Source organism: Delphinus delphis, chromosome 20 (genome assembly GCF_949987515.2).
Source record: "Delphinus delphis chromosome 20, mDelDel1.2, whole genome shotgun sequence".
Lineage (NCBI taxonomy): Eukaryota > Metazoa > Chordata > Mammalia > Artiodactyla > Delphinidae > Delphinus > Delphinus delphis.
The window spans coordinates 35,508,864-35,534,315 of record NC_082702.1 but is presented as its reverse complement, the minus strand read 5'-3'; the positions used below and the strand labels follow the sequence as shown (position 1 = coordinate 35,534,315).

The 25,452-nt window shown below is 35.8% G+C and overlaps 1 protein-coding gene across 1 annotated transcript in view; it reads left to right on the top strand.

Annotated features, from left to right (window-relative positions):
• Positions 1-21,146, top strand: part of CDH8 (cadherin 8) — a 379,689-nt gene extending 358,543 nt beyond the window's left edge. The window contains exons 11-12 of the mRNA XM_060000736.1: positions 17,421-17,672; positions 19,106-21,146. Coding sequence (XP_059856719.1) covers positions 17,421-17,672; positions 19,106-19,599 — 746 coding nt within the window. The 3' untranslated portion in view covers positions 19,600-21,146. The remainder of the gene's footprint in view (positions 1-17,420; positions 17,673-19,105) is intronic.
• The last annotated feature ends 4,306 nt before the right edge of the window (positions 21,147-25,452 follow it).

Below are 25,452 nucleotides of genomic sequence, written 5' to 3'. Positions count from 1 at the left end.
CACAATTCGTATGGAAACAGAATAACCAAAGTAATGTTGAAACAGAAAAACAGAGCTGGAGGAATCAGGCTCCCTGGCTTCAGACTACACTACAAAGCTATAGTAATCAAGACTGTATGGTACTGGCACAAAAACAGAAATATAGATCAAAGGAACAGGATAGAAAGCCCAGAGATAAACCCATGCACATATAGTCACCTTATCTTTGATAAAGGAGGCAAGAATATACAGTAGAGAAAAGACAGCCTCTTCAATAAGTGGTGCTGGAAAACTGGACAGCTACATGTAAAAGAATGAAATTAGAACACTTCCTAACACCATATACAAAAATAAACTCCAAATGGATTAAAGACCTAAATGTAAGTCCAGACACTATAAAACTCTTAGAGGAAAACACAGCAAGATATCACAGCAAGATACTTTTTGACCCACCTCCTAGAGAAATGGAAATAAAAATAAACAAATGGGAACTAATGAAACTTAAAAGCTTTTGCACAGCAAAGGAAACCATAAACAAGACAAAAAGACAACCCTCAGAATGGTAGAAAATATTTGCAAATGAAGCAACAGACAAAGGATTAATCTCCAAAATATACAAGCAGCTCATGCAGCTCAATATCAAAAAAACAAACAACCCAATCCAAAAATGGGTGGAAGACCTTAATAGACATTTCTCTAAAGAAGGTATACAGATTATCTACAAACACGTGAAAGGACGCTCAACATTACTAATCATTAGAGAAAAACAAATCAAAACCACAATGAGGTATCACCTCATACCGGTCTGAATGGCCATCATCAAAAAATCTACAAACAGTAAATGCTGGAGAGGGTGTGGAGAAAAGGGAACACTCTTGCACTGTTGGTGGGAATGTAAATTGATACCGCCACTATGGAAAACTATATGGAGGTTCCTTAAAAAACTAAAAATAGAACTACCATACAACCCAGCAATTCTACTACTGGGCATATACCCCATAGAAAACCATGATTTAAAAAGAGACATGTACCACAATGTTCATTGCAGCACTATTTACAGTAGCCAGGACATGGAAGCAACCTAAGTGTCCATCGACAGATGAATGGATAAAGAAGATGTGGCAATATACATAATGGAATATTACTCTGCCATAAAAAGAAGTGAAATTGAGTTATTTGTAGAATGGTGGATGGACCTAGAGTCTGTCATACAAGGTGAAGTCAGTCAGAAAGAGAATAACGAATATCGTATGCTAACACATATATATGGAATCTAAAAAAAAAATGGTTCTGATGAACCTAGGGGCAGGACAGGAATAAAGACGCAGACATAGAGAATGGATTTGAGGACACGGGGAGGGGGAAGGGTAAGCTGGGACAAAGTGAGAGAGCAGCCTGTACATATATACACTACCAAATGTGAAATAGACGGCTAGTAGGTAGCAGCTGGATAGCACAGGGAAATCAGCTTGGTACTTGTGACCACCTAGAGGGGTGGGATAGGGAGGGTGGGAGAGAGACGCAAGAGGGAGGGGATATGGGGATATATGTATACATGTAGCTGATTCACTTTGTTGTATAGCAGAAACTAACACAACATTGTAAAGCAATTATATTCCAATAAAGATGTTAAAAAAAAATACTAGCACTTTATATCTCACTCTTAGGCATCAGCGACAAATTATAGCTATATTAGCCATGCAAGATTATACCCTTTTCTTCGATTCGTGTGTTCTCCGGGACAGTTCACAAGGAAGCCAGGATTACGTATAGCAGATACCTGACTGAAAGCGGAAGCAGAAGGATAGAGACAGAAGACAATTTATATCCTACTTTTGGAGGGCTGTCTTCCAAGCCTGAAGCAAAACCAAGCCTGGGGAAGGCAGATGTTTTAAATTAAGTGATTTTAAAAATCATCTTTTATTGACATAAAATTGACCTACAATAAACACTCTTTTAATTTAAGTGTAGTCTCACTCTTTAACATGTATTTTATTTTTTTACCTTATATTTTATTTTATAATTTAGTTTGTATTCATCTTTGAGGCTTTCAAGTAGAAATTCATTGGAAAGTATGAAATCCAAATATTCTTAAAAGATTGCAATGCTTTGCTTTATTTCAATGCTAAAGTAACTGATAATCTTACATATATTAATAATAATGACTATTGTTTTAAGTTTCATTAAACACTGCACACTTCAGACCCTGAAAATATACTTTAGATAAAAAAACACATTTACCCCTCAAAGACCTCCTGACCCTCATTTCCTTAATTAGTAATTTGGGCACAATAAGAGTACCTGCTATGACCTTGGGGAAATTATTTTAAAATGCAAGTAGGTAAGTAATGAAATTAGGGTGCAAACATAATTAGGAATGATTCCAAAGCCCGAACATTATCTAATATGACATTCTGAAGCATTCTGAATACACAGCCTAAAGAAATTACACCTAATATAAACTTTTCAGGAATTACAAAGTTGAAAAGGGAACAAATTCCCTTAAACTTCTCTTTATTTGTTAAGCATACCTCTTATAATTCCAAAATGCGGAGAATCTGATGGTAGGGATCTTTATATCACTGCCCACTGCTAGAAGATACCACACATTCATTGTCAATGGGGGCTGGTAAGCTTGGAACATCAAATACCATCTTGAGAATATTTTAAAAGACTCATCAAAAAATTCCTTTTATTTTAAAAGAAAGTATTAAAATGAAATCATGCATGACTTCAAAATGTATTCAGATTTCTCTACAGTGTATAACAATAGGAAGTTTTATCAGATTACATCTTCAATAAAAAGAGTTTGAATGAGTTTGATGTGATTTCTATTTCAATCGTAAGGGTGACCTACACAGGTATCTTTTTTCTTCGATCACTTTATTTCTGCTCTCTCCATCTGTATTTTAACCTGTTAATATGTGGGTGAATTTGAGGAAAAGCAAATCAGTTTGACCTTTAATGTAAAGTCATTTTTGAATGATCAAAACAGTACTATTTCCAAGACTGTAAAGAATGTGGATTTTAAGATTCAAAGGCACGTGCCATTCCCCGTAACCTGGGAGGAATGGTAATGTGACCACTGCTCGAATGACAATTTTATCTACATAACTGCCTTCTTCTTGCCTTCACTGTATATTAAGACTTCCGCCCAAAGATATATGTTTAGCCAGCTGTTTTAATATAACATATTAAACTTTAAAATGATTCAAGGACAAACACTGGACTGCAGCTCGCTGTAGGATGCCACATTTTGTTGCATCATTTCCCTTCTTTTTTAGCAGCTATTTTACCACTAAACCAGAAAAGAAGGAATTATGCCGGAAAATTGCTATTAGCTGCTACCCCTGCTGGATTACAAAACCCGGAGCATAATAGCTTCCCCAGTGGAGGCTCTGAGGGCTTGGGCCAAGCCATTAACCACTGCTAACACCTAAGGGAGGAAATAGAATAGAGTAGAATGGCTCTCAGGTATCCCAGAAGATTTTTATGCAAACAAAATTTATTTGAAATGCAGATGTCCAGGGCCTAGCCCCAGAAATTCTTATTCAGTTAATTTAGAATAAAATCCAAGAATATGCATTTTTAATATGCTCAGATATTTGTATCTGAATTTTTCACCTGGCTTCTGTTTGTGCGAATATGTGCTCAGACACAGGTGATCGTTAAACAGGCTTGACAATTAGAGTGTCAAGATGGACCAAATATATCAGAGCCTAGTATATGATAGGCACTTTATTTTTAAAATGAATGTAATAATGTATGTATCATTAGTGATGTAAGATCCTCTCACTGCATTCTATTTCTGTAGCATTGGATACATTTTGGACTTCTCAAGGTACTGCTTTGCGTTTTGAGTCTCTTGTTACATGTTGACTTATATTCACTGATGACTATTATGTATTTATTCAACAAACTAACTAAAACCATATTTGCTTTATACTCATTTTATAATCAAATCTCCATTACGTCTCTGAGTTAGATACTCCAAAATCCTTAGGAGTCTGTCTGTTCCTATTGCCTCCTTCATAAAGGAAAGAGTAAAATTTCAGCTGATTACTAAAGGATGACAGAACTTCCCTACATTGAAAACGAAGATGTGAGCTTATTGGATACAAGGGGAAAGATGTATAAAATCATGTAACCAGAAAGATGATACGAGAAATTGGATCAAGAAAGAGATTTTTAGAAATGGAGAAGAATAGGCATTACATATTATTAGTTCCACTATTGAAAGACTGAATTTGTGGCACTGACCATCCAGGTGGATGTACCCAGTAGGTAACTGGAGGGGACATAGGTCTAAGATTTTAGAAAAATATTGTCTGGTATTTGAAATCAGGTAAGTGAATCAGATTCAAACAGATCATAAAGAGGTTAGAAAAAAATGATAAGGACAGAATGTTATGGAACAGAAAAATGAGAATTATAGGGACAAGAAGGGATGCCGTTCTTTGCACTTCCCCAGCTTAACAAACCAGCCCTTTCCTCTAAACCCAGCCCACATGCCACTCTTTCCTTAAAGCATCCCTCATTTGTATCTATGATAATAGAAATTTAAATCAAGGTACAAATGGCATAGTGGACCACGAGGTATAGAAGCAGAGACCAAAGGACAGGGCTCACAACTAGAGAATGACTATCAGCTGACTCACATTTTGGCTAGTTATATGTTATTTTCTCTCCCCTTCTGAGTCAGAAGTTCCTTGAGATCAGTAACCATTTTAAAAAGTCATCCATTTGTTCATTCAACAAGGATTAATTAAAATCTTACCATAAAGATTGCTATACGGTGACACATATGATAGTCAATAGGATGCATTCACTAAAGAAGCCATAATCTCTGCATCCAAGGATCTTTCAGTTGGTGAGGCAGAAAACCACCACACCTGACTGTATGGCAGCATGCTGGGTAAATATGTGCCAAAGAAGACTTTCCTCTGACAGCGATGTCTTGGAGACAGGAGGAACTGAATAACTGAGAGAATTAACTGAACGTGTCAGTGTGGATTTGAAAGACATTAAGATGGAGGCATGGGTGATGGCAAAGGAAAATGAATTTGTACAATTTTTGGTGGCTTTCACTTAGTTTCTTAAGAAACTAAGAAACCATTTGCACATATGAAACTAAGATCTAAAGACACTTAGGTCTTAGTTTCATATGTGCAAATTTAAAAATCTTCAGGAAGATGATGATGTCTACCAAAGTGATGATTTCCAGGGATACTTAACCTCCTTCAAATCAAAGCAGGTTATTTAGAATACAAACTACTTTAGGTACTTCCCTTCTTTTATATCCTCAGCTCTCTATTCACTATATTTAATGATTTCCATATCTTATACACAATGTATGCTTCACTTTAACTGCTGTTTTAAAATTGTCTCACTTCCTGGTCTAACTACCCTATATAACAAGTGTGTTAATGGGCAAAAACTTATCAGCTCCAGTGCAAATGAATTAATCTCTGACTCCCAGTTTCTTAAATATTTAGAGATATCTATTCAATCAATAGAGATGTGGTAGAAAAGTCATTCTCCTGACAATGCTAGCTTTCCAATGTCTGGATTTTTAACCACTATTAGGTTAATTTCTGAAATGTTTACAACTCCACTAAAGACCTTGGTATTTCTCTGTTTTGTTTTTGTATTTTTTCCCCTAAGTAGCTGTACACTTAAAAAATGTTAATGCATTTTTCAGTTCTGTGTAAATCCAAGTAGATAAGAAATATTATTTTCCAGATCTGTTGATATTTATAAAAACTTTAAAATTTCCATTCAAACAAAATAGAAATTGGGTCTTGGTATAGTTTTCACTTTTGTGAGTTAGTTAATGCAGGCATTTCTCAGATAAAATGAAGGTAATGTTAATCTTCATCTCTCATCCGCTGGTGCCTGGAGTGAGATAAATCTGCCTTTCCTCTGAGTTCTAAGGGATCTACAGAACATACATGGAACATTTTGAGTAAGATCAAGCATGCAAATTAAGTGCAGGAGAAAAATCATCAAACTCAGAAGACTTTGGGCAGTGTGATTATGTCTAGCATGGAACTTGGACTTTGAGATACTTGCATTCCTCTCTGGCACCGAAAATGCTTATTTCTTGATAATTAATTCAAGGTTATGCTATGCTGTGCTATACTATGTTATATTGAGTCTCAAGATACGGGATTTAGATTGATAGAGTGTTGCCCTGAATACCTTTTGATGCCTCTACAATACTATATTTCTGCCTACCAGTGGCCTCGACTACTTAGTTTTTACCTTGTCTCTGATAAAGGTGTCATGGTGTGGAAAAACCTCCTCCACACACTTTCCCTTTTTTATCTTAACCTTGAGGTTTAATATAACCTTCTTAGAGCCCATTTCTCCTTGCTTCCTGAGGTGACTTTTGCTAAGATGACAGAGAAAGTGTAGAAATACATTGGACTTGCTAGTAATTCTTAACTGTCAGCTGAGAAACCTTTTATCAGTCAAAAAAACCTGTTTCTCATAGGTAAAATGGCCATAAGAATGCCTACCTTGCTTCTGTAAATAATATTTAATCAGATTTATTGACTGTATTAATTTCCTAGGGCTTCCATAACAAATAACCACAAACAGGGAAGCTTAAAACAACGGAAATGTATTCTCACAGTCTAGAGGCCAGAACTCTGACATCAAGGTACTGGCAGGACCACACTCCCTCTTAGAAACCATAGAGGAGAATTCATTCTTCGTCTCCTGCAGCTTCTTTTGGCTGTAGGCATTCCATAGCTGGGGCCACATCATGTCAATGTCTGCCTTTGTGGTCACATTCTCTCTCCTTCTTCTCTGTGTTAAATCTCTCTCTGACTTACTCTTATAAGGACACATGTTATTGGACTTTCTTTTAAAGATACATGTTACTGGATTTAGGACCCACCAGGTAATCCCAGATGAACTCTTCATCTCAAGATTTTTAATTTGATTACATCTGCAAAGACCCTTTTCCAAGTAAGGTAACATTCATAGGTTCCAAGGAAAAGGACATATACATGTCTCTTTGGAGGTCACCATTCAGACCACTACATTGAACACCATCTTCATAAGATCTAAGAAAAAATTTCCTCTTATATTAGCCATTTAAGAACAGTGTATGTAGATTCTTAAAGAATTTTAGAAGATGCTTAAATTTCATAGATTACTTTAATGAGTCCTAACTTGTGTCAAGTGAAAAGCATAGCCCACTCTCTGTACATTTCCTCTGCAAAATGTCAATCTTGCATATATTTATAGAATTGTAGTGCTGCATGGTTATAGTGGAATAAGTTTTTTTCTGTTAAAAAGACACTAATTTATTCTATATGTAACTGTAAAATGTTGACTAAACATTAACTTTGGTATTAGTCTAGGAACTTCTAAAAGAATTCACAGTGACAGTTTTTCTAAAGCCAAAGTAAACCTTGGTCAACATTTATGGCTAGATATACATACTTTATTATTAAATATTAGGAGATTTGGTAATGAGTCAACATTCATATAAATATTGAGATTACTGACATCAGGTGGCATGGTGCACTATCTAATAAGGAAAAAAAAGGGAAAAGAATGACAAATGGTCTAATTAGGTGACTCAGAATATCCAGTTGCATGTTGCAGACTTAGTATGTTGGTATACTTTCAATGAATTATGTAGGAAATTATAATGGTACTGGAGGAGACTGGCTTCACAGAGTCTTAATTTTTATTAATTCATTATAGCCTGATTGTTTCCAACAAGACTTAGTGTTTAGAGTAAAAATACATGAATGAAGTGTAGATGTTATGATCTTTGCTTCATGTTCCTACATATTAGATATTATATATGCATATTATCTAGTATGCTGAAATCCATGGATTTGTATCTTTATTGCCTTGCTAGGGTTTTAGAAGTAACAGACACAACACAATGATAAGAACTTAATTAAATCTCTTGTCCATACCTACTGAACAGAGTATCATTTTCCCTTGGTTTTGGCCTTCTTGCCATTTTCATTCCATTTGATTTGACCAAGAAAATTTGAATTAAATTTGCAAGTCAAATGACAGGAGACATTTCTCAAAAAGGCATAATATCTACTGATCTTCTTTTCATCTATTCCTTTGTCATAAACATTTGTCTGGCAAGTGCCTTGCTTAACTCTGGCTCCTTGTTGCTTTTGCTTGCATGTAACAGGATAAACAAAAGCCATAACTCCATGATTTCAAATAAATGGGACCTAGACCAAAGTCAACTTTCTGCATCAGGGCAACAACAACAGATGAACTACACTGAAACAAACAGAGAATTTAGATTTGCCTGCTTTCTTTTATCTGGAAAAAAAAAATAGACAATGGGGAAAGAACATGGGATATGTAAATAATAACAGCAATAATAATGGCCAAAGAAAATAAATGGAAGGAAGGAAGGAAGGAAGGAAGGAAGGAAGGAAGGAAGGAAGGAACTTAGGACTGTGGGGAAAATTACACAAAGAGAGTTGAAGAATTATCCAGGTAGGCACCGCCTATCTCTTCAGATAGACTTTTTAGTTTTTCATGGAGTATGCATATAGAATTAGTAAGTGACCATAGCACTATCTAGTGTGCTGAGGCTGCTATAACAAAATATTTCAGACTGGTGGCTTCAACAACACAATTCTATTTCTTACAGTCCCAGAGGTGAGGAAATCCAAGATCAAGGGGTAGGCAAGATGTGTTTCATCCTGAACCCTCTTCTTTTGGCTGCTTATAGGTGTGCTCCATAAGACCTCGTCTTTGTTTGCCCACACGTGGAGAAAGAGAGAGCTCTCTGGTGTCTCTATATTCTATAGACACCAATTCTATAGTATCAGGGCCCCACCCTTACAAACTTCCTTAACCTTAATTACTTCCTTAGAAGCTCCATCACCAAATATAGCCACACTGGGGGTGTGTGGGGGGAGGGGGGGTTAGGGTTTCAACATATGAATTATTGGGCTACACAAACTTCCAGTCTATAATAAACACTTATTGACTTATTTGCTAAAGGAAACTTTTCTTATAAGGATATTAATGTTCTATGAGAAAATATCCTTTGATTTCCAATTCCAAATGATTCAAAGGCTGAATATCAAGAATCAAAGAGGAGGGTTGCACTGGTGGCGCAGTGGTTGAGAGTCCGCCTGCCAATGCAGGGGACACGGGTTCGTGCCCTGGTCCGGGAAGATCCCACATGCTGTGGAGCGGCTGGGCCCGTGAGCCATGGCTGCTGAGCCTGCGCATCCGGAGCCTGTGCTCCGCAACGGGAGAGGCCACAACAGTGAGAGGCCCGCGTACCAAAAAAAAAAAAAAAAAAGAATCAAAGAGGAAATTTCTCCTAGACTCCTCAGTAGAATTCTGATGTGCACCTCTTTAAATGATGGTATTTAAGATATTTTAGAGCAATTTTTCTTTCCCTCTGAGCCTTCTCTACTTAAATATAAGCAATCTCAATTCATTGCTCATGTTACATGATATGAGGCATGTCCAGGGAAAGACTTGGAAACCATCAATATTTCTTTTAAAATTCCATATAAGACCCTGGCTATATATGCTTTCCAACAGCCTGAAATTGATTCTTCTCACTGACTTATTTTGAACTACATATAACCCCCCGTGACAAAATAACATGAACGGAAATAAATATGAGCCCCACAAAATATGGCTAATGATTACTTCTTCATTTATTCAGCAAATATTTGCTGAGTATTCATTATGCATCATAAATTGGTTATTTGTTACTTGGAAGTTCCCTAGTTTATTTCTGTATCCCCAGGGTCTATGATATCCCCATTACGATATCATTTCTTTGTGGTAAGTGTTCTGATGAAAATAAAAAGGTTTTTAGAAGATTACATAACTAATTTATCTGAGGAGATTGGGGACAACTAGTAAAAGAAAATTTCCCCAAAGGAGTGATATTTAAGCACAGACATAAAGAATGCATAAATTTTAATAATTCAAATTAGGGCTGAGGAGGGATAGAGAGATTATGAGACGGAAAAAAGAGCAAATATGAAAGCCCTGAGGACAGAAAATCCTTAACTCAGAAAAGACCAGGAGGGCTGGAACAAAGAGAGAAAGAAGAGTGGCAAGACCAAATAAAAGTAGGTTAAACGATGTGACTAATGTTGTCATTAGTCAACAACTAATGTCAACAACTAATTGTCAACAACTAATGTTGTTCTGTGCCAAGTCCTGTGCTGGAGACTGAGACTAGAGCTGTGACTAAGGCTAGTCTCCCTCAAGGGGCTTAGAGTTTAGTGAGATAATGCACACATTTTATTGAATATTATCTATTTGTCTTAATATTATCTATAATGTCAAAACTGTTGCATAAAAATTCTAAGCACTTAATTTTAAAATGGCTGCCTTTGTTAACAGCCTCTAGCAATTTCCAGTAAAATTACAACAAATGCTCTGGAATAACAAAACGACAAAACTAAGAATACAAGTAACTATCTTTATTCGAAATTAATCTGTTGTCAAAATCTGAGAGAAATTTCATGCATAATGGCATAACTGTAATGTGCTATCTGAAAGCAAGCAAGCCTATGCACCTACTATTTACCTGGTCCTTTCTTTACTATTTATTTGATATATACCTTGTATTACTCAGACAAGGAGTAAGGAATGCAACAAACCACTACTTTAGGAATATTGTCATTTGAAGTATGCCTGGTGCTATTTGTCCACTTTAACTCCCCTTCATGATCTTTCCTTCAACAGTTGGTCCTAAACAGAAACAAATGGGTGTGGAGTATGAAGCAAGGTTTTTAAAATAGAGTCATTCATCCTCCTTGTTGTAAGGCTCATAAGCAAAACATTCCAGGAGGATGAGAAAACAGGAAAATCCGTAACTGAGAAAAATAATAGGGAATACAAACATTTAAATATTTCACCTACTGAGAATATCAGAGAACTAGGTGATAAGGTTATGATATGTTCCTATCTCAGTGCAACTCAACTGCACTATATGGGTAGCATATCCATGGACATTAGTCTATCCACCTGGATATTCGTCCACCCTAGAGAATGCCAAATGCTTTTGGTCCATTCTCTTCTTAAATAGATCTTGGCACAATATCTTTCTATCTTTTGTCAAATTCTGTCATTATATACTCAACTTCAAAAGATTTAATTTTTAAAAAAAAATCAATGGTCATTTCCTCTTTTTGTTTCATATATTTTTCAGTTTTAGAAAATGTCTGTGTTTTCTCTAGTAAATCATTATCAAGTATCCTCTTATATTGGGTATGCTCAAAAAGAAAAATAAATAAATGCACTAAATATAATAAGGGAAGAAGCCATAAGGACAGAACAGGTTAGGTTGTAGAGAAAACAAGATGATATAAAATGGAAATGCATACACATATGAAGGACTGGAAAGAAGATTTTTAAGTAACACAATAATACAATTGAAGCCAAGTTTAGAGGTAGTGAACAGCTAAGTTACTATCCTTGATATGACTGCCTTTTCCCTTTGCATCATTGTAAAACAAATAAAACAAAAGAAAAAATTAAAAAGAAAGAAATGAGAGTGCACTTTTACAAAAAGTGTCTTCAAATAAACACCATCAATCATCTTAATGTTCAAAGTCAAAAGCTATTTTCTCTTTTTTAATATCAAGAACAAGGTACAGGTGTCTACCATAACTTCTTATACTCAAAATTGTATGTGGGGTTCTTGTTAGTATAGTTAAGATGAAAAAAAAAATTAATATAGGCATTTAAAGCTATAAGTATCTCTCTAAGCACTGCTATAGCTGCATCCATTACTTTATGATTGACTGCATTTTCACTTACATTGTCTCACATTTTCAAATTTTCCTTTTGATTTCTTCATTGAATCATTGAGGAATGCATTGTTTAATTTCCACATGAGTTTCCCAAAATTTTTTACATTATTGATATCTAATTTCATTCTATTACTGTCAGAGAATGCACTTTGTATTATTAATACTTTGTATTATTTAGTTTATGCCTCGCCTATAGTATACATTGCAGAATGTTCCATGTGTACTTGAGAAGAATATTTATTCTGCTATTTGGGTAGAGTGTTGTATAAATATGTTAGGTATAATTGGTTTATACTGTTGTTCAAATCTTCTATTGCCCTATTTATTTCTGACTAGTTTTCTTATCCATTACTGAAAGGAGAATACTGGAATACCAAACCATTACTTTTGAATTTCTAGTTATTATATCCTCAATAATATATTACGTATGCATTGTGTTATACAATTGCTTTTTAAAAGTTAAGAAAAGAAAAAAACTATGCATTTATACTGTCTTTGATAACTACATAATTACTTTTCCTGATGCTCTTTGTTTTTAATGTGGAGTTGAATTACCATCTGGGGATATTTGCTTTTCAGTCTGAAGAACTTCCTTTCCTGTTTCTTTTCAGACATGTCTGCTGGTGACAAATGCCCTCAGTTTTTTTGTAATCTGGGAATGTCTCTATTTCATTTTTTTTAAAGATAGCTTTGCTGAATATGTGATCCTTGGTTGAAAGTTTTTGCTTTGAGCATTCTGAATGTGCTAGCCCTCTTCCTTCTGGTGACCATTATTTCTATAAAGATTTAGTTGTTAATCTTATTGGGGTTCCCTTGGAAGTGATGAGTCAATTTTCTCTTGCTTTCAGCATTTTTTTTTCTGTCTCTTTGTGAATCTCTTTGTGTTTATGTTCTTGATGGTTGTTGAGCTTTCTGAATGTGGAGACTAATGTTTCCAAAAAATTTTGAAGTTTTCAGCCATATTTTTTCTTTTCTTTTCTTTGTCTCCTAGTATTTTCATTTCAGGTATATTTGTGCACTTAATGATGTCCCACATTTTTCTGAGGTTCTCTTCATTTTTCTTCTTTCTTTTCTCTATATTCTTCTTCAGCTGGCATATTTTCTATTGATCTAGCTCCAAGTTCACTAATGCTTTCTTTTGCCAATTCAAATTTAGAGTTTGTAATTTATCATTTTAGTTATTGTACTTTTCAAGTCCACATCTTCCATTATGTTCTTTTTTTGATATTCTCTATGATATGACATTGTTATCACTCCTTCATTTCCTTCTTTAAAGGGTTACTGTAGTTCACTGAACACATTTACAATGGCTCCTTAGAAGTCTTTGGTTAATCTGATATCTGTTTGCTCTCATGGACAGTTTCTTTTGCCTGCTTTTTTGTTTTGTTTTGTTTTGCTCTAGTTTATGGGTCGTGCTTTCTTATTTCTTTGTATATCCTGTAATCTTTTGTTGAAGACTGGACATTTTTAGAGAATATATTATAGCAAATCTGATATTGACTTTTCACTGAAGGCCTGTTACTGTAATTTCCTTGTTTATTTGTTTAATGATTGGCTAGATTACTTTAGTAAAGTCTACTTCCCCTCTGCAGTGTTAAGCCTCTAATGTTTCACTTCAGGGGATCCCAGCCTTGGGTATGCCCACAGTCACCCTCGAATGGCAGTGGTTTTGGAGGGGTTTACTGTCTCTTTCCCTGACTACACCCAAGTTGTTAAACTCCACTGATTGCCAGATGATTTCTGTATTGTTTTAATTTGGGGCCCTAAATTGTTCTACAGACTAATCCAACCCAATTTGGGCTCCTTCAAAAGGGTATTTCCCTTGGCAAGTGTTTCAGATTTGTTTTGAACCTGGCAGCCTCCTCTGCCTCTCTTTCCTGGGTTCTTTGCTTCTCCACTGAGGCAAAACTTTGAGCCATTGGCTTTGGAGCTGAATTGGAGACTATGCTGGGTTTCTCAGAGTGACGCCTCTACTGTAGGAGCCGGGCACTTGATGCAAGGGAACAGTAGCCTCAAGTCTTTTGGGCTTGGCTCTCCCAGTGTGAAACCACTGCTTTACAGTCCAGGGCAAGCACAATTGCGGCCCTGTATTCCCTGTGAAGCCTTGCCAAGGTAGAGCCTCTGCTGCACAAGTATAGGCTGTGAAGAAGAAAGGAGCCCCTCTTCTTGGCCATAACAATTCAGCATTTAGTTGATCAATAGGTAGCTAGGAGCAGGGTGAGAACTGGCAACACCTTGCCCTCCAACTGCTAGCTGGGGCCGGGGGGTGGGAGCCCTGTGTTCTTGGCTGAACCAGTTTGGAGTGGAGTTTCCATCTCACAGAGCTGAGAGAAGGGATGAAGGAACTAGGTTCCTACCAGACTCTAATAGATTTTCTTGAATAAACATTTCTGCATTTGCTGCTTGTCTCCAGGACCATTTCCAGAAACACTCATTTTTTTAAATGTTATTTTATAATTCTCCCCAGTTCCACTGGGGAGCAATTCTGTGGAGTTCCTCATATTATCATGCTCCTCACACATATCTCTGTGTTGAGATATATTTTTATAAGTAAAAAAAAGGTTTAGAAGTTTACTAGAATTAAAATCCATGCATAAAACAATCAGGTGAACAATGAGATGAAAATATAATTTTAAAAAGGTAATATTTACTAAAGAAACAAAGTACATGCAGTACTAATAATAAGTGTAAAAAATATGTGAAAATCTCTTGTAGCTAAAATAAAAACATTTTAACATATATTAAAGAACATAAAGAAACCACGATATTGGTATAGAAGACGAAACATAATAAAGCTGTCAGTTCTCTCAATTTATTTACATCTTAATATAATTTCTACTAAAACTCTTACAGGAATTTTCATGGAACTTGATAATCTCTTCTATATTTGTCAGAGATTAGCAAATGAACAAGTATAGCTGAAATATTCCTAAAGAAGAACACGACAGGGGAAAATACCCTAACAAACATCGAGATTTATTACAAATTTTTCATACATAAAAAGCATGGTATTGATGCAGGATTAGAAAAACAGAGCACTGGAACATGACAGAGAGCCTAAAAGGATGAAGATGCAAAAAAAATTGATTTGTGACTGAGAATTGAAGATCAGTGGGTAAGGGATAAGTTATTCTATAATTAACCTTGGGAAAATCAATAATCAGTACAGAAAAAACCAATTCCATACAATTGTTTAAATGTGAAAGGTAACATTATGAGAACTAATTTTTATATAATTAATAATTTAAAAAATAAGGCTAAATGACTAATCATTAAAGAGATGGATAAAATGACTACATTGAGATTAAAATTTTAATAAAATGAAAAGGCATCATATGTTTTAAAGAAACAAACCAGAACTTTGTTAAAGATATTTGCAACATGTAGATTGAAAGAAACATGTATTTCAAATACATGAATTTGAAGTGTGTGAAACTGCTAATATTCAATGTTTTTTTTGAGTGTTAAAATAATGACAATTCAATTTGGCCTAATGAAATAACTAAATAATTAATAAATGCAAGTTCCAATCAAAAATATGGTAAAAAATTAATAGGCAAATAGGGAATTGACTTTGCCTGGAAGTAGCAGGTAAATTTTAGCAAAAATGACTCATAGACTCCCTTTACTCAGTCAGTAATTTTCTTTATATAGAAAGGGAGCAACACGTACAGATACCAGGAGTAGTAAAAAATGAGTATGAGTTTGGTCTTAGACCCATCAATGCTTTTCTAAGTAATAAAGGAGATGGTTTTGTTCTGCAATGAGTAATACTTCTGCTGCAGTTTCTAAATTATCATTATAGTTCGTTTTAAAGAGGGAATATGCAAAGATAGTTTCTCATATAAATAATGTTGACCACAGAAAGACAAAAGCCTCGTTGTAATTTTATTAATTGCATCTTGAAGAACAATTCCCATCTTCTGTTTTGAACTATGGTATATGAAATCACCCACAAATGTTCCTTGTACTAATTTTAACTGTATTCAGTCTTGTCACACACTTTCTGGAAATGTAACACAGCTATATATTCTGTATCTTTTTTGAGATGGTGTTCTCCTGCTTTTAGCTTAGTGCTATTTCCTTCTATGTCATGGAAATAAAGATGACTAGATCATTTGGAATACCACTGCTTACTTCCACTAGAGACTTCTTTTCACTCTTCAAATTACTAAATAATGAGGCACAACCAGCAATAATTTAGAAAAAAAGAAATTGTTAACTCAGAGTTTTTTCTTTTTCTTTTCTCTTTAACTGCTTACTAGCAAGGCATTGTAGGTCCACATATATCTTAAACAAAGCAAAACCAAATATAATTTATACATTTATTTTAGGGAATGTCACTTTTTTTTGAATTCTGGTATAGTACTATATGGTACAGAAGATTTAACACATTTACTTAAAATCACTTGAGTGGAATATCTATTCATGTATTTGTGTATTCTGGAAACCACTAGGACACTGATGACCAGGAACTGGACAGCAATGGTTTGGAATGCCTGCCTTAATATGCAACAACGAGGTAGACAAGTGTCCTGGGGTCTGCAAACTTGCCAATATTTGAAAAAATCCCAACTGAAATAATAATTTTGCCCAAATTGTACTGCACACATTAACCAAAGTTATGTTTATTTGCTTTTGGCTGGAATATGAGTGTGAAATAATCAGTGTTCCCATGTTGAATAGACCTATGTCTTTCATTAATCAAAATGAGAAAATAGATTAATAATTTATATATATATGTATATGTATATATATAGATATATACACATATATACACACATATATAGCTATAGTTCATTAGATAGGGACAAATGACAATAAAGAGTTCATTTTGGGGGTGAAATTTTGAGAACAATAGCGCTACCACGGGACCAATCACTTCTCACTGGCCAGTTCTATATCGAGCTGAAGTATGCCATTAAGTATTGCTTAAATGTCCTTAAGTGTTGCTCCAGATAACCAATATACATTTCCATATGATTAATTAATACATTAAAAATGGACCACCTGCTCCTATGACTTTTCATCACTTAATTCTTATTTGTGTAACCACTAGAGGTCTTCTCTGCAGAATTTTAAAATATGTGGCATATCTCCTCCAATTGGCAGTAAATGGGACTTTTGTTACGTGTTAGTGTAAAATGCTCTAGAGCATGAGTAAGTGTTTTTAGGTACCTGTGGGAGTCAAATGCATTGTTTTGTATGCCATACTGTCATATAGTCTACTCTTAACACAAAGCTTTTCAAACATGACTTTCAAATGTGATGAAATTCTGTCACGTTTGCATTATCAGGACAAACGAGAGAACATTAAACTTATTTATGGGGACTTGGGGTAATTTGTGTCTTCTAAAAGGACACTTGAAGATCATTTTTGTAAAAGAAATCTTTTGCATTTACAAGGTGGTGGTAAAACACAATTAGTTTATCCTGAGACCAAGCTTACTGAACCTGTTAGGGTGTGGATGTTTTGGTCCATGCCAACTGGGAAAGTGGGAAAGGGGAGAGGGAGAGAGCTGGAGTGGTTCAGTGGAGTTGGGATTGTCTTGAGGCTTGCAGAGGATTTATGAACTAGAAAAACAAGTGTTGTTTGGGCAGCCGTTTTGAAATGATGCAAACTATTGTAATTTTCACTTTTTCCAGATAATTCCCTCAGCATTTTGGCAAAGCATAATGGATTCAACCGCCAGAAGCAAGAAGTCTATCTTTTACCAATCATAATCAGTGATAGCGGGAATCCTCCTCTGAGCAGCACCAGTACCCTGACCATCCGGGTCTGTGGCTGCAGCAGTGATGGTGTTGTCCAGTCTTGTAATGTTGAAGCTTATGTACTTCCGATTGGACTCAGTATGGGCGCCTTAATTGCCATATTAGCATGCATCATTTTGCTGCTAGGTATGTATTTTCTTCATAGCCGAATGGTCACCATTTTTCTGGTTCATAAATGACTATAAAGAAGGACAGAAAACCCTAACCCAGCCTAGAAAACCCTAATTAGCATTCTTTGGAAGAAAAATTCCTTTGTATATACTTCTCCAAGCTTTGAGGTCACTAAGAGAAGGGAAAAAAAAAAGAATTGTAATAGTAAATATTCAATTGGAGAGAACTATTCAGTGCCTTTTTAAATCCCATCACTGGTGAAAAGACTAAGCATAATGGTGGTGGAAGTGGGGATGGACCTTTATGTGGTTACAACAGCAACTATTACATTAGAAGGCCTCCAGATCTTCTGGTACACACCAGTTTACTTCAATGGGGGCACACCTATGTCCAAAATACTCTTTTATCTAAACAATGTATAGATTGGGTTACTGAGTCCATCCAATCACAAAATTTGGTAAGACAAAAAAACAAACAAACAAAAAAAAACCCAAGCAAACAAAAAATACATTTTCTTCAAAATTGCATTGTTTCTCAGATATTTTTCTTGATACTACAATCAAATTTAGATGAAGATTGCAAAATAAGAAAAAGTTTTTGTAACTTTTCTACTAAAAAATCCAATTATAAAAATGAGATTAGACAGTAGGAAGACACACAAAAGGAAAGCTATATCTTATCCTGCCCTTAGATGAAGGTTATGTCAGTTTTTACCTTCCTGGTTACATCTGTTCTGTTCACCCAGTACCCTGAGTTGATCATCGTTTCCCGCCACATTTTTTTAATGTCATTAGCCCAAGTTTGGTGTGGCTGATCTGGCTAGTTTTTTATGTGTTCCTCTCCCTTCCCCGACCCGTAGTCCTACCTTACCAGATAGTGGAGTGCTAGCTTTCATACAAGAGAAGAAGTTGCCCATGCAAAGCTGACATTCACCTTAATATATCACTTCATCTGTGAATGGACATTATTTTATTGGAAAGAGTCTTGAAGGACTGATTTAAAAAAAACACAAAATATACCGAATATGATCTGTTCAGCTCCTTTTTCTTTATAGAAGAGGGTCATGGAGCCAAAAAGTACTGAACGAACTGCCCAAGACACACAGCAAGTTAGTTATGCTATCGGTGCTGTTTCCCTTTTTGGGCCGTTCACTCTAGAGCTCCTAACGGTATTAAATGTAGCTTTCACCATAAACAAATGCAAACCTGTGCTTTTAACCCAGCTTCTTCATCACCATTTAATAAACAGAAGCAACCTGGAATAGAATTCACTCAAAATCCACTGCTCATACTTCAGAAAGGTATTTCACTTAATTCCCAAGTGAATGCATGAAAGGTACGTGCTCAATGAGTTTTTAAATAGCGCCCCTCTCTCTTAACATACACGATGCGTTGCTTGTGAAATTATACCTGAGTCTGGCTAATCGCTATTTCGTGTTTTTCCTGTAGTCATCGTGGTGCTGTTTGTAACTCTGCGGCGACACAAAAACGAGCCTTTAATTATCAAAGATGATGAAGACGTGCGAGAAAACATCATTCGCTACGATGACGAAGGAGGAGGGGAAGAAGACACGGAGGCTTTTGACATTGCAACTTTACAAAACCCAGATGGAATTAATGGATTTTTACCCCGTAAAGATATTAAACCAGATTTGCAATTTATGCCAAGGCAAGGGCTTGCTCCAGTTCCGAGCGGTGTGGATGTGGATGAATTTATAAACGTGAGGCTACACGAGGCAGATAACGACCCCACAGCCCCACCGTACGACTCCATTCAGATTTATGGCTATGAAGGCCGAGGGTCCGTGGCCGGCTCCCTCAGCTCCCTGGAGTCCACCACCTCAGACTCGGATCAGAATTTTGACTACCTCAGTGACTGGGGTCCTCGCTTTAAGAGACTGGGCGAACTCTACTCTGTCGGTGAAAGTGACAAAGAAACTTGACAGTGGATTAGGAATGAATCAGTGGGAACTGAGCATTCTGTAATATTCTAGGGTCACTCCCCTTAGATACAACCAATGTGGCAATTTGTTTTAGAGGCAAGTTTAGCACCAATCATCTATAAACTCAACTACATTTTAATGTTGAACCAAAAAAGTAATAATAAAAATAAAAAAGTATACGTTAGGAGGTTATAAATCTTGTGGAGTGTGAATTAAAGTATGTGGAGTGTCTAGAAGTCTTTGGATAGTTGATATTTACCTGACCACCACAGAGATTGGGATCCTGGCTCGTCCTTAGAGAAATGGTTTAAAAAGAGGAAAAAATCAAACTTAAAAAGGTGCTTTCTTAGAAAAATGGACCTGCAAGAAATTTGCTACTGCTATGTGTCTTCTGCAAGGATTTTTATAAATGCAAATGGTTTTTTCCCCTTCACCAATAAGGATCCCGCCACAAATGATAAAGCAATACTTGGTCTGCTGTACACTCTGACTTTCTGGAGCTTTGGGAGGCCTCCTAGATTATACGGTACAGTGACCACACCTTGTACATAATTGTTGGCCCCATTCATCAGAGACTGAATAGCATCTTTAAATATTGTGTCGAGCCTTAAAATATTCACATGCTTGTAATCCATTCCAGGGTGGGGACTGCCAACTCAATAGTGGGAGGAGAGAAATCCCATTCAAACAGGCTTGTTCTCTGGAAGCAGGATTACTCATCCCCCCCGGTTCATCTTCTCCCACAAGGACACAAAGATAAACTGTGTCACACAGTGGACTACATAAGAGACAGATGATTTTATTGCTAGCGCGTGAATTTATTTGTTTAATCCTCGAAATAAATATTTTATTGATGTCCATTAATGCTTTTATTTATTAAGGTTGGTAATCTATAGATTAAGGGACTATATGAAAAAAACCTAAATTATATCCATTAATAATACTTTAGATTGTTTTATATAAATATATATACAATGACTGTTTAATACATGTACATTTTGATGAGATGAGTATGGCAGGCAATATTATCAAAAGGGAAGCTAATAGTCTCTTTAGAGTAGAAAGTGTTATTGTGACTGGTGATGGCAGGAACAGCATTTTCCCAGAGAAACTTTTGGACTGTTTTCTATTTTGTTCATAATCCTAGTATTTGGTGTTTCTACTACAAGCACAAACATCTGAAAGTATATTGATTCATGTGAATATTTAAACTCTAGACTTTTAGATGCCTACATAATGCCCTGCCCAATAAACATGCTTCAAGTTGCCTCCACAGTTTTAGAGCAGGAACTGATTTGTACATAATTTTACTGCTTCTGTTTTTAGCACTTCTCTCCCTGATCTTCATGGTGATGCACAGAATGTCTTAGACTCCAAAAGAGAACAGCACTAGAAGATGTGAGCATATTCAATTTCTAATGCAAACCTGCCATTTAGGAGTAGAAAATGTATGGTAAAACTCAAGTACTACATGCAGATCATTTTAATTTTCTACTTTGCTTTAATGCAATATTGTTTATTTACTCCATGTATTGTATTCAGAGAAACTCCTGTATTGTTTCCTACTTTGTGAAATATATTTTTATAAATACCTTTGTTGTCATCACTTTTTTTCCCCATCAGATGAAGATTGGTTAACAGAGTCATCAACTCTAATTAGAATTCTAGAACTATCATAAGGATCACTTTTATTTGTAAGCGTCTTCATTATAAAGAACCAGAAATGAGAAATGGTTTGGCAATGATCACACAGCAAGATACCAACAGGGACATTAAAGAAACACAGTGTATGTAAAGGCTAGTCTAGCTGTGCCAGTTGGGTCCTCCTGGAAGCAAATGCTAAATCAGAGTTAGGAGTAAAAGATAAAAGAGAAAGGAAACAGGATTGAGCAGGGAAAGTTTTCATACAGGAATGTAGATTTTAAAACTTGTAAAAGTAGAGAGATTAGGAAGCAGGATTTGACAAGAGAGCCTTAGACTGCAAAGCAGACCTGACAAATCTTTGCAAGGCAAAGCAGGGATTTTAATGGAATCCTGTTAGAGGAGTCTCTCATGGGGAAAAAATAGACTCCAGGTACTTCCCTGGTGGTCCAGTGATTGAGAGTCCACCTTCCAATGCAGGGGGCGTGGGTTTGATCCCAGGTCAGGGAACTAAGATCCCACATGCCGCGGGGCAACTAAGCCCGTGTGCCCCAACTAAAGAGCCCGTGGGCCTCAATGAAAGATCCCGCAGGCCGAAATTAAGACCTGATGCAGCCAAAAATAAATAAATAAATAAATGTTAAAAAAGAAAAAAAATAGACTCCAGTTGCCCTGCCCTCTCAGTCATTGGCTTGGGGCTGCCTGAGAAAAGCATGGCTTTGGCTAGAAAACCAAAGGCACCAACTTCTGGAGGCTGACTCCACTGTGATTTTTATGAAGTTTGACTATTATACTTAGAATTTACAACTACCCAGTGCTCAGTGACTTAACTGACACCTTATTGAGTTTCTCTTGCCTGAGAATAGTTCGTCTTTAGTGCTTATCATCATAGCTATTGAACACTTTTCCATGAAGTCAAAATGATGGCCCAAATTGACTTTAAAATACACCAGGACTTGGCACAGTGACTAAAGCAAATACTTGGTGAATGCAGATCATTAATGGTAGTTTTAGTAGTAACCAATACTAATATTCTGACTATCTCACATTCTAAACCAAGGTGAGATTATTACTTCACTTATCTCTTGCATACCAGACTCATTTCTAGTGTACCTTTCAGTGAAATGGCATAGGTTAGAGACATATAAACATGTCTAACAAAAATTACACTAGTTTTCAGGAGTATGAAACCCATATCTGCCAATCTTGGCAATCAATAAAATAATCTTCATATGGTGATTTTCAAGGGCAGGAGATAATATCTGGTATACCAGTTGTCCAATCTTATCTCAAAATTTACTTGCCCAGAAAGAGAGAATGAAAGTGTGGTTTTCTTGTTGATTGTCACCATCATGCTGACTGTGCTTAATAGCCCATTTAAGGTTTTTTTAATATGGAATCAAGTAAATGATACCATGTTCATACAGGGATGAGCTATACTTTTAGAGTACCCTGAATTTAATGAAGATCTGAGGAATATACACACACACTCTCATACACACACCCCTACCTTGACTTCAAGTACTTTTTACTTTGGCAATAGAGTTGCTAAAATTTCCTGAACCAAAAGAGGTTGATGGGGTTCCTAAACTTTTAGGATTTGAGTATGCCATACACAACTCTTTAAATAATGCATTTTTTAACTTTATTAAAGTGACTATTTTTGTCTCTGTGCATTGTTTTGTCTCTGTGCATTGTCTGTCGCAGCAATACTGACATATGTCTTACATATTACATGTGTGGTTATTTGGCAAAAGAAATGCTCATTCAGTCCATAGGCATTTTAATGTGTCTGTAGGTCTTTATTGTGTCCCAAGCATCAGTCTTTTTTCATTCTTGAAACTTATCCCTGCCCAAGGGCTCTCTGCCTAATGGAGAAGAACCAGTGAGTTGGAACCAAGTGAGACAAAATTATCTCCCTCTGTCTACTTCACAATTCAAGGTCCCTGCCTGGGGAACTAATGCATCCCTGGGTGATTGGACACCACATGGGATCAATTCAGCCTCACCCCTGTTCACTATTTGAACAAATCAAATTACAAAAATGTCTTTTAAACATCCATATATGTAGACTAAAGAGTACTGAAGCCATTCTTTATAATCATCTTTTATGAGTATAGTAATAAGATTAAAAATAGTTTATAATAGGATGATTAAAATATGCTAGAAATTAAATTCAAGTTTAGCCTTGCCACGCAGAATTGTGATTTCTAGAATATGGACTTTACAGTAAAAGTGTTTTGGAGAAATGTGTGGGTAAGTGTTTGTATGTATATAAAATAAAACTTAGATTCACTGGCATCACCAGTGAAACAAGAATGCTGAGAAAGAGCCAAGTGTGTCTTTGGGAGAGTTTTTTGCTTAATCAGATGCTTAACGTAAGACAAGTCTCTGCATGAGACTTGGAAATCTCCTAGGAGCAGCAAGATTCCACACTGAGACCCAACAGAGTTCTGGGCTATGCTGAATTCTGGAGAAGGAAAAGCAGGTGCTGAGAGCTAAGTAGCCAATTACTCTTTATAGCCACATAAGACAGGAGGCAAGCAGGCCTTTCCAACAAGTTGTATTATGCGATCACTGGCTTTGCAGGGAATCTCACGAATGTATAACCTTCTGATTGCCTTTTTGATTGAAAGTTCCATCTGAGATCAGGGCAGTGCAACCAGTAATAAGATTTCAAAAAATCCCATCACTGGCACTGTTGGAAGGGCTGAGCATGACTGAAATCCCATCACTGTCAGTCAAAAAATAAGGTTAACAGTGGGCATCACTATAAAAGTGATATAAATTCACAATTTAAACATGAATATCAACACTGAAAAGACTATATATAAACATATATATTTATATACACATATATATTTATATACACACACTCAAGGTTTTAGAAATAAATTTATATTTGCAATTTTTCATCTCCCAATCACATGCTGCCAAAAACCTGGAATGGTGGCTTTTTGTTTTTCTGAATCTAACTTTGAAAGAAATTGGATTGAAGGTAAAGGATTTTAAATGCTGGTTTTTATTTAAGAATGAAATAATGACTCGCAATACCTGAAATCAGAATGAAATGCATCACACTGTGAAGCTGGATTAGATTTCTTTAAATATTGTTCTGTAGAGACAATAATTGTAGAATGTATTTTGCAAGGAATATAGTTTTCAACATATTTTTATTTTCCTCTATTCCAGTACTTTTTCAAATTTTTGCTATACAAAGCTTCTTTGCAAAGTTACTCAGCTGGCCAGACCATGTTGCATGTATTGTCATTGCTGTTATTGCTGTTTATGATGATTGTAGAAGACAGAAATTCTATGAGTAAAGTAGACGCTTATTTTCATTATTTTCTTCTTAGTCAAGACACATTTATGTATCACCTGGTATACTTTTTGTTGTTATTGTTTAAATGATATATTCTTGACATTAAAGATATTCTAGTCCAGTATTTTCCACCCAGTCCTAGTATTATGGGGGTCATGCCACTTAAAATCCCCCTGACTTGATGGTCTATCTATAAGAGAATTGTGTCTCCTACAAATATTGAGCCATCACCCTGCTCAACAATCGGGTTATGTAGTTGATATGGAAAGATTACATGAGATGATGAGATAGCATCTCCAAACATATTTCTTTTATTTATAAATTTGAGCTAATGAATCTCATCTAAGCTAATTGTCAAAACATTCTTTTTCTATGGTCTTGTCAACTGTTATTTGCGTCAAGGTTTAAACTTAGGTTGGTCTGACATTAAAGCCCGTGACTTTCGACTAAACAACATGTTCTGTAATTATCATGTGAGGCTCGTAATGATAAGAAATAGAAACTAAGTTACATACAGTGATATGGAAGAACTGAGGAGGAAGAAAGTGACTCTAAATGGGAAGCCTTCATGGAGAAGTTTTAAAATAAGATGAGAACTGAAGTAACAGTAATCACAGCTTTTCAAACACCCAACACTAAGAGGAGGAAATTATCAAAAGATCACATTTATAGATTAATGACATTTTTATGGACATTCAGAAAGATCTGGAAAGTGAGTGCTCATAGGAACTCTAGGTTTGCCTAAATTGAGGCATGTTTTGGGGATGAGAAAAATGAGGTTCAGAGATGTCTTAAGGGATTTTTCATGGTTAAATTACACTTCTAATAAGTGAAAGAGGCAGGAATCAAACTCTGGTCTTCTAGTTCATTGCTAGGACTGTGAAGTTGTA